Below are 10,196 nucleotides of genomic sequence, written 5' to 3'. Positions count from 1 at the left end.
TCTGCCCACAGCAAAACAGCTCAAGTCATGGGTTAAGGTGGGGTGATTCCTGTTACAGAGGCGTACTGCAGGTGAAGTGAATGGAAGAGTAATACAGCCAAAAGTTGCAAAGTTCCTTCCTTCAGCATCTCACAAATATTGCCCTGTCCAGAGAAGAGCAAGGAAGCTGGGGAAGGGTCTGGAGAACGTGTGAGGAGCAGCTGAGGGACTCAGGATTTTCCAGCCTGAAGAAAAGGAGGCTGAGAGGAGACCTTCTGGCCCTCTGCAACAACTTGAGAGGAAGCTGGTGCCAGGTGTAGCTGAGATATCTGGTCCCAAGAGATCTCAAGATCTCAAGACAGGAGGAGCTGGCGTCAAGTTTCCCCAGGGGAGGTTCAGGCTGGTTACGTGGAACAATTTCTCACCCTTGGGTCTTGTGCAGGCCTGGCCCAGGCTGCCCAGGGCGGTGCTGGAGTCTCTGGAGGGTTTCAGAGCTGTGGGGCCGGTGCTGAGGGCTGTGGTTTGGTGGTGACCTGGCAGTGTTGGGTCAGTTGTTGGACTTGGGGTCTTGGAGGTCTTTGTCAACCTTAATGATTCCATGATTCTTTGGGTCCTCACAGGGAAGCTGGAAGGAGGGTGGAGGCTGGAAGCAGCCTGGGTCGAGGCCGGGGTGGGCTGGGGTCTGAGGCTCTGCCCCATGTCACAAGGGTGTACAGGAAGGTGCCAGACTAGAAGCCTGAGGGATGGTGCCTCTGCGGGCAGCCCGGGAGCGTTGGGGCTGCCTTGGAAGTGGGACACCGTGAAGAGGGTCACAGCGGGGGTGTGACACCGCTTCCGAGCCCGGCTCCGGTCTGCCGCCCCAGCTCGCCTCCCGGCCGCACCGCCGGCGCTGCGCGGGCTGCGGGCGGGGCCGGGGCGGGCGCGGGGCAGGGCGGGAGCGGACTCGGTTTCCCAGGGAGACCCGCGGGGGGCGGTGCGGCCCTAGGAGCCGACCGGGGCCGGGCGGGAGCGGCGGGGCCGGAGCCGGAGCGCGGCGGCCAGGCCCGAGGGGCGGGCGCGGAAACGGCGCGGAGCGGACACGGGGCGGCTCGGCTCGGCTCGGGCCAGCCCTGCCCGGCCCGGCTTGGCTCAGCCCGGCCCGACCCCCGCACATCCGGGCCCTCCCTCGGGCAGGCCCTTCCCGGCGCGGCGGCGCCCGGCCGGGCCCGCCCCTGCGCGGCCGTGAGCCGATCGCGGCGGAGCGCTGGCGCGGCCCGGCGCGATGCTGCGCTGCATGCCGCCGCTCTGGCGCTGCAACCGGCACGTGGAGGCGCTGGACCGGCGGCACTGCTCGCTGCAGGCCGTGCCCGAGGAGATTTACCGCTACAGCCGCTCGCTGGAGGAGCTGCTGCTGGACGCCAACCAGCTCCGGGAGCTGCCCAAGGTGAGGCCGCGCCCCGGCCCGCCCGCCCCCCGGCGCAGGCCTCGCTCTGCCGCGGCCCGGCCGGCGCGGCCGCGGGGCTGGAGGCCGGCACGGTCCGGCCCGGTGGGAGCGCAGCCGCCGGGCGCTGCCCCGGCCCGCCGGCCCCGCTGCGGGGCACGGCCTCGAGCTGCCGGCCGCGCCGCCTTCCCTCGCCGGTGTGCCGGTGGGGAGCGGGGTTCTGGGCAGCCCGGGCCCGGCCGCTTCTCCGTGCCGGGTGTGGGGCTGAGCGGGGCAGCGGCGGGTCCGGGTCGGGCTGGGCGGTGGGAGCGGAGCGGGGCTGCCGGCTGGGTTCCGTGTTCCGTGCGCCCACGGCCGGAGGAGAGCCCCGTGGGCAGGGAGCCCCGGGTGGGTCGGTGGGCGCTGGGGCTTTGCCGTCCGTCCGCGGGGACCTCTGCTCGCGAGAGGGAAGCCTTTCGCCGCTGGCAGCAGCGCCTAGAGCTGCGCCTGCTGCTGAGTGAAGCGTAGGGGGGTTTGAACGTGGCTTCAGCTTACGAAGCCTCGAAGCTGTTCCCAAAGCGGTACAGGGTCTCTGCACTTTGGCTGCCCGGGCCCGCAGCCTGCGCCCGCAGCGGCTCCCGCAGCTCCCTTCAGCCGCAGAGCTTCGAGCTCGGGCACCGCCGGGGTGAGCCCCCGGCGAGCTACCCCGCACCGCACGGCGGTGTTCCTGCTGCAGCAGAGGGCATCTCTGCTTGGGGGCTCCGGTCACCCGCACCTCTCCGGCCCCCGGGAGGTCTCCGTGCACCAGGGTCCGTGCTGAGCTCGGATGCTGTGCCTTGGAGCCCGCAGCAGGAGCTGAGCCATGGTGGTTCCGATCTGCTGTGCAGTCTGGAGAATAGGACACCACAGACAGGAGCTGGAACCCGAACCTGGCTCTCGGGAAGAAGGCCCTGAGACGACACTGGGCATGGAATGTGCTGGAGAAAGTTCTACCACACACCCTGTGGAAGCTGCACCCTTTGTAAAGAGTTAGGTAGGGGTCAGCTGTGCTGGGGAAGCAGGGGGCTGTAGCTTGTTTGGACAGAGGCTTCTCAGTGGATGTGAACTCAGTCATCTCTTTATTAAAGATGCTGAGGAATAGGTGATTATTTTTTGGTTTAAAGTTTCTTGCTGAATTACTGACACGTTGGGGATTGGCCATGGAATCTGGACAGAAAACCCCCATGCAACCCAAAAGTTGAGTTTGAGTCAAGCCAGGCTGAACTGGTTCACTGCTGCCAGGCTGTGCAATTCATCCTTCCCTACCTGAACTCATTCCCTTGGCTGGATCAGACAGCTTCTTGCTCCCTTGGTGTCTCTGATGTTTTGTGGCCTCCCTTCCCTGCTTCTTGGTCTCTGGACTGCCCTGAGCTGGATTGCTCAGGTGAAGACACCAGGGTGACATCTCCTCAGCTCTCTGTCCCTGCACCTCAGGGTCTTGTACTTGAGGCAGGGAGGTTTCTCTAACTGTTGGGAGGTGTTGCAGGCAGGTCAGGACACATGGTGAGCTTTGGTTTCCTGCAGAGGAGGCTAATTGTGGCCTGGCTGCCAGGAACCCGATAGACCTTGCTCTGCTGCGTGGTCACCATCCTGCCCTGTGTTTGCTGTGACCCACTGGGGCTGAGAATCTTCTGGGGTCTGGGTAGCTGGTGGAGCTCATCCCTGGGATGATACACTCACATTTCATGTCGATATTTGGTCAGCCTGTGATCAGACAGAGTTAGTCCTGCCCATGAGAGCAGGTGCTGTGTCTCCTGAGCACCACATCTCCTCCCTGCTGTCACTCAAAGGCTTTGTGTCCATGAGCTCTGCTATTGAACCTGGGCTGTTGTGTTGGTGTGGCTTGGGAGCACCAGAGCTCTTGCCAGGACTTCACCTGTGGTCGTGGTTCCTCTCTGGTGTTTGAGTTCCCACACGTTATTAGGTAAACAACAGAGGGCAGGCAGGGAAGAGCCTGGTCCTCTGCTCCCGGAAGGACTGTGGTGAAGTCAGGGGAACAGTGTGATCACACCCAATGGACAACCTTTTGTGGTCTGAAACTAGAGCAGGGTGGGTTGAAGTTGGACATGAGGAAGAAGCTCTTTGCTCTGAGGGTAGTGAGATGCTGGAACAGGTTTCCCAGAGAGTCTGTGGGCACTTCATCCCTGGAGGTGTTTCAGACCAGGCTGGATGTGGGCTTTGAGCAGCCTGGTGCCATGGGAGGTGTCCCTGCCCCTGGCAGTGGGGCTGAGACTAGCTGATCTCTAGGGTCCCTTCCAACTGAAGCCACGAGCTCCCTTCTGAAAACAGTGGTGCTGTTCCCCCATCAGATGGCCTGGAGGGAATGAACAGGAGCCACTGACCACTGCTGCTTCCTGCTGGTGGACTGGGGGGACTCAGTGAAACCAATAAGGGTGCAGTTCCCAATAAATGAAGTAGTTTGTCATGCAAAATGTAGGTAAAGTGGAGTGGAGCTGCTGCCAGATGGTGTAATGGGTGCTCAAAGCTGACTTCCTCTCAGGAGAGAAGCGGATCAGGTCATGGAAGAGAAAGCAACTTGGAGAGTGTGTAGGAGGGTATCATCTTCTGGTGTACCCCAGGAGGGATGTGGGGAGTCTTGTCTGGGGCTTGCTGTACCCACACTGTCCCTATCCAGTGCCATCTGCAGCTGTCCTGGGCTTTCTCTGGTCATGGTGGGTGTCAGCCCTCCTCCAGCAACACCTAAATTCCCTCTTGCTCAAGGCAAGGCGAGCTTCAAAGATGTGGAGCTGGGGAATGGGAGGGGAACCAGGCAGAGCACCCTGAGTGTGAGCTGCTCCTGAAGCACGCTGAGGAGCTGGTGGGTGCTGCCTCAAGATGGTGTGCACCAGAGACATGTCAGGAAGAGGGAGCAGAAGCAGGACCCAGAGTCTTTCCAGCCCCTCCTAGGTTTCCCCCTGCTGATGGCATGGATGGTCTGGAGGCAGCTGGTGAGCAGGTCCTCAGCCTGGTGAAACAAGGACACAAGGTTAGATCCACCGGAGGCCTCACCCAGTGTGTGTCTTAATGGTTTGTGCTTGTAGAACTTACCTGGCAGTGACCAGGTGGTCCAGATCACATGCAGGAGAGGCCTTGTTTGTGGATGCTGATGTTGGGGGCTGTGTGGGCATCCATGAGGAGGTGACCAGTGGAGGGCTGGCTGGCTTTTGGAAGGGCCACCTTGACCTACAGTTTGCAAGGGGCTTCCTTTGGAGATGTTGGAATTGATCTGCCTCCTCTCCTAGGCTCCTCCTGCCCAGTGCCTGCTGTCAGGCCACCTCTGCTTGCCTTGCCCCTCTGTCTGTGTCCCAGAAACATGGGCAGCCTCTGACCATTTCTGCAGCACCATTTTCCTCCCTACCAGACCCTCAGCTTCAGGAAGACCTTCAGCTGCTGCCTCGCTCTTGATCTGATTAGATGATCTGCTGGCCTGCTGGCTTTCCTGAACACATCCCTCAGCTCCTTCTCCAAGTCTGTGCCTCTGCCCTGTGGTGCCAAATGCCCTCTGCCTCGCTCCTTTTGCTGTGTCCTGTGTGGAATCTTGCCTGTTTTGCTTGCATGTTTTCCATTTTGGAAGCTGTGCCGTGGTGGTGTGCAGTGATGGATGGGATCTGTGTCAGGAGCATCTGCTGCCTCGGTGCAGGGATTTGCTGCCAGGGTGACAGAGATAATGTAATATAAAATGATCACCTCCATCTGAGAGGTCCCTGTGCTCTTCACCAGGGTGCTCACCTCTGAATTCAGAGGAGGACATCCTGACACTGCTGGCTCCTGCCCTGCCTGGCACAAAGCGACTGCTGCAGGACCTGAAGTGCAGGTTAATAGCAGGTGCTTCAGCTGGGGTGGAGGCTTCGAGAGTGCAGCCTTTCATTTCAGGAGAGCTACAAGAACCACCTGGCTCCTTGAATCCACTCTCAGGAGCACTTCAGAGGTGCAGGTCTCAACCAGAGAGGAATGAGCAGGGCCTGGAATTCAGAGGAATTTGGAGGTGGCGGACGGAGCCGGTCACAGCCCAGGAGCAGATCCAGAGGCTCTTGGTGTGCTCTCAGGAGTGCTCAGGTTCGGAGCATGGGAAAGGCAGAAGGGAGAGGTCGGAGGAAACTTGGGTGGAGCAGCACTCCTAGGACCTGGTGTAGGAGGAGGAGAGGGTGGAGCTGAGCAGGGATGAAAGTCGTGAACAAGTTACTGCGGAGGAGGGAGGAGACCTCTCCTGTGTCAGCAGGAGTGACGGCTTCTGGAGGCCTGCTGGAAGGATCCTTGGGCAGGAGATGTCTTGAGGTTGGGGCCGTGCAGGGAGGGGAAAAGAAGGAAGGTGCAGGGTGGGGAAAAGGAGGAAGCTGCAGAGCTGGCTTTGATACCGAGGTTTTGAGCAGCAGTGGTGCTGGAGAGGCAAGCCCTGGGGATGTCCATGGAGGGGTTGTTGCTCTCTGCTCTTTCCTCACGCTCCCACGACAGACTGGGCCCAGTGCAGAGCAGCTTTTGTCTTGCCCAGTGAGCTGTTACTGCCTTTCACTGGGAGCTGAGAGATGGACACTTGCCTGGAGCACCAGAGGGAAAGAGGTCTGTGGGCCCAGCATGGACCCTTCTGCCCAGGCCTGTTGTTTCCCCCTTGGCCAGAGCATTTTGGCCAGCAGAAGCCATCCAGGTTCCAGCCATTCCTCCTCCTTGGCTGCCGTGGGCTGGGGTGACAGCATCCAGTGTCCTTGTCTGGAGCCTGGATCCAGCTGCTGGAGCAGGGTGAAACCCGAGAGCAGTTTGTCACTTTCCCAAGACAAGGTGGGGCCTTGCAAAGCTAATTAAGATCAGCTTTTAATTTCCTGGCATCTGGGGCCTGCCAGAAGCATCTTGGGCTTTAGTCACTTCATGGAGGAGCAAAGCTGCTTCTTTCAATCTCTCCTTGCTCCTGAGAAAGTCGGGGAGCCAGGAATTGGTGGCTGGAATTCTCCAGCCTTCACCAGACCAAGCCAGCTTTGGTGCCCATTAACTCTTGAGCATGTGGTGGGCACCTCCTGGGCACCTTCTGCATTCTGCCTGTGAATTCTTTGCATTGTGGGCCATGTCAAACCTGCCAGCTGCATTTGCTTAACAAAACCTGTCAGGGAACTGGTTTCACTTGCTTGTTGTGGGACCTGTGTGCAGAGTTGGCAAACCTCTCTGCTTCCTCCAGGGGCTTCAGGGCTGTGTGAATTGATGGGTACAAATGGATGTGGTGGTGTTCCTCCACAGCCAGGTGGTCTGGAGGTGGTACTGCCCAGAAGATGAGATAAGTGCAGGCCATTTCACCTCGTCCTTCCCTCTCTCTGTGCAGTCACTGTCTGTCATCCAAAGCCTGGGAGGTGGCCAGGGGTTTGTGCTGGCATGGTAGCAGCTCAGTTGTGGAGAGAAGAGCTTTAGCAGCTCTTCTGGCATAAAATTCTTGGGCATATGCCCGTGAGGGTGGTGAGGCACTGGAACAGCTTATCCAGGGAAGCTGTGGAGGCTCTAAGCCTGGAAGTGTTCAGAGCCAGGCTGGATGGGGCCTTGAGCAACCTGGTCTAGCAGGAGATGTCCCTGACCCTCATGGGGGCTTGGAAGTGGATGCTCTCTAAGATCCCTTCCAACTCAAACCATTCTGTGATACAAAGAAGGGAATGGGAAAGAGGAGCACAGAAGTGATTTTGTCCTTCATGGGTTGCAAACAAGAGCTGACTGTGAACATTCACCCTCTGAGCTCCAGGGTGTGCAGCCACCTTGGCTGAGGGACAGGGTGTGGGTGTGCTGCCCTGTGTGCATCTCAGAAGGGCTTCAAGTCTTGGAGAAGGTTCAAGAGAGTGTGACAGTGAGATAAAAAGACCTGCTGGGTGGTGAAGAGGTCCAGTGGTGCAGAGTTCATGAAGAGGTGGGTGACTGTGGCCTGCATGCTGCTGCCTCCCACCTTCCTTGGCACCGGTTTTGTGTGGTGTGGGGAGGTCACCACCTCCCCAGTCTGTCCCCTGGATTCAGCTGACCTGGTTATGGTGCACCTCTAGGTGCATCTCTGTCGTGTGGTTAATGACATCCTCTGTGTCTTGGGGTGCACTGACTGCTGAGCCAGCTGCCTGGGACTCAGTTGCACCTCTGGGTTTCCTCCTGTTCCTTGGTGACAGTTTCTGGCATAGGTTCACCTTCCCTCACTCATGTTCCCAGGACTCTGCATGTAGAGCACTGTGGCCCTGCTGAGCTGTCAGCTGACCTGCTCTGAGACCTCTCCTTATTCCCTGACTCCTGTCTGAGTGTCTGCTAGGAGTGACTGAGATGTTTTGGTGGTGGTTAGAGGCAAAGGCAGGATTTGGTGAACGTCTTTAGATCTCCTCTGACTCTTCCTGGCTTTCATACCCTCGTTTCACTGACAGAAGCTGGGATGAGGTGGGGAATGGTGGTGGAGGAGCCTGGTGGACACTGAGACAGGCTGTGAGGCCTGCAGAGCTCTTGCACTGCAAGGTTCTCTGTGGCTTCTGACTCCTCCTCTTTCCATTTCAGGGTGTTTAATGGTGGATGTCTGAACGGCTCCCCTGAGAGCTGCCTTGGCACCTGCCTGCTCTTTGTGCTCTTCCTGTTCAGAGTTGTTTGTTTCCTTTGTGTCTGAGAATCTCCTGCTGTCTCCTTCCACACAGGGGCACTTAACTCTCCTGGAAGAGTTTCTTCTCCCAGCCCCCCAGATGTGCTTCCACCAGCCCCAGGTTTGCAGTCTGCTGCAGCCCGAGTCGCTGTCTTCCAGTTAATCAACTTGAGCTCCTTGGCCAGTTTCAGGCTTAGAGCTCATTTGTTGGGGCTGGTTGATGTCCCTTGCTGCTGGAGATACAGCTGTTTGTTGTGTGAACTCATGGGGTGATAGGACTTCTGCCTCATGAAAACACCTGAGACAGCTGGAGGAGGTTCTTGTGGAACTCACGGTGCTTCTCCCTGCTGCTCAGATCTGTGGCATGACAGAGAAGCGAGTTCTGCTCTCTGCAGTTGTTGGGTGACCCTTCTTTGGTCAGAGGAAGCTAGGTTGGTAAGTCAAGCCTCTTTGTTATGCTGAAGGAGGCCATTCCTGAGGTGCTGGTGTGTCAGGGCTGGGTGGGATGAGGTAAATGGTAGAGGAGATAAGAGCAGAAGTCAGTGGCTAGTGCTTGGGGTGTGTTAGGCTTTGCTTCTGCACCCATGGCCAGAGCACTGTCCCGTGGAATGATCTCAGCAGGTCTCCAGATCAGTGCTTTTCCAGTATTCTGATGGAAAATGCTGCTGGATGCTCCATGGATGTTCAGGACTTGCTGGTGTGTTGGTGGCACTGGATATTGGACTGGTCCTGGCCTGCTGTGCAGGACTGGAGTGGAAGTCCTGGTGCTCTGGTTTCAGGAAGGGGTCCCTCTGCTGCTGCCTTCATGTCTGAGACCATGAATTGCTCCTGTCAGTAAAGCACCCACAGCTCTTCTCTAGAGCAAGGTGTGAACTGTGCTGTGCTTATCTGCTTCTGGCCTGGGGATTCCTTTCTGTGGCCCTGAATTGATGCATCAGGGCATTTGGACCAGAGATTCCATTCCTGCATCTGTCCTGGTCCTGGTCAGTGAGCTGTGTGCAGGGCAGCAGGTTCTGGTCCTGGTCAGTGAGCTGTGTGCAGGGCAGCAGGTTCTGGTCCTGGTCAGTGAGCTGTGTGCAGGGCAGCAGGTTCTGGTCCTGGTCAGTGAGCTGTCTGCAGGGCAGCAGGTTCTGGTCCTGGTCAGTGAGCTGTGTGCAGGGCAGCAGGTTCTGGTCCTGGTCAGTGAGCTGTGTGCAGGGCAGCAGGTTCTGGTCCTGGTCAGTGAGCTGTCTGCAGCGGCTGGTTGGCCCCAGGAGGTTCTGCATTCCTCAGGCCCCACTCAATGCCCAGGAAGCAGCAGCTGGGGAGCCATGGTGTGGAGAGGACCTTGTCTTGGCTGGAATGTTCCCTGACCAAGGGCTCTTGCGTGTCTGAGCTGCATTCCTCAGGCCTGAGGCTGGGGTTAAATGGTCGGAAATCCGCAGCCCGCGTTCCAGGGCAGCCTGCTGCCTGCCGGTCATCTCCTCCTGGCTCTGCTGTCTGTGGGGACACGTGGGGCTGTTCCTGTGTCCCCTCCTTGTCCAGGGTCTGCCTGGGGAGTGTCTCCTCTTCCTGAGGCCCCTCTGCAAGCCCCAGCTCAGCTGAAGGCTGCTGCAAACCGTCCCCTGTCTCTGGACTCTTGTGGTCCCCCAGGTGTTGGTGGTTGTGTGCTTGTGGCCAGGAGAGGCTGGAGCCGGTTTGGTGTCCGTGGTGAGCTCGGGGAGGAGTGTGGAACAGGAGCTGCTGTGACTGGGGTCAGTCCCTGGGGAGACCTCTTGTTTGGGATGGCATCTGCTGTGTTCACTGCCTGTGGTCTTGTCCCACACTGCCCAGGGGTGTCATGCTGAGTCTCTAGGTACTAGCACCAGGTGCCCAGGGCTGGGGGTCTGCGTTGGTACTGGTGCTCTCCCCATAGCATCAGGGCTGGCCTGTGGGGGCCTCTCTGCTGGAGCCCCAACCTGATGTTCTTCTCTCAGCAGTGATGATTACTTCTTTGGCCCCTGCAGCCCACCCTGCCCTGGGTGACCCTGCTGTAGCAAAGGGGTGGGCTGGATGATCTCCAGAGGTCCCTTCCAGCCTCCCCCCCATGCTGGCACTGGGTGACAACTGTTTCCCTTGTGCTGACTGGGTCTTGGGTGGAACCTGGCTGTTGTGGGAGGGCACCTGGTGTGCATTGCTCCTTGGTGCAGGGAAAGGTGTGTCCTGGGTTCACTGCCAGGTGACACA

At 58.8% G+C, this 10,196-nt stretch overlaps 1 protein-coding gene across 19 annotated transcripts in view; it reads left to right on the top strand.

Moving 5' to 3' along the window:
• Positions 1-985: 985 nt before the first annotated feature.
• The window catches only part of SCRIB (scribble planar cell polarity protein), a 91,000-nt gene continuing 81,789 nt past the window's right edge, over positions 986-10,196 (top strand). For 8 of the 19 annotated variants that reach the window (XM_068161063.1, XM_068161066.1, XM_068161065.1 and 5 more), the window contains exon 1: positions 989-1,402. In XM_068161063.1, coding sequence (XP_068017164.1) covers positions 1,241-1,402 — 162 coding nt within the window. In that variant the 5' untranslated portion in view covers positions 989-1,240. Of the gene's footprint in view, positions 1,403-10,196 lie in introns of all 19 variants that reach the window. The other 11 variants (XM_068161052.1, XM_068161054.1, XM_068161050.1 and 8 more) reach the window with 4 other exon arrangements.

Source organism: Melanerpes formicivorus, unplaced genomic scaffold, assembly GCF_026170545.1.
Source record: "Melanerpes formicivorus ecotype bairdi unplaced genomic scaffold, bMelFor1.0.p_v2 SCAF_56, whole genome shotgun sequence".
NCBI classification, from domain to species: domain Eukaryota; kingdom Metazoa; phylum Chordata; class Aves; order Piciformes; family Picidae; genus Melanerpes; species Melanerpes formicivorus.
The sequence above is the reverse complement of the archived record's forward strand: the minus strand, read 5'-3'. Positions and strand labels throughout refer to the sequence as shown.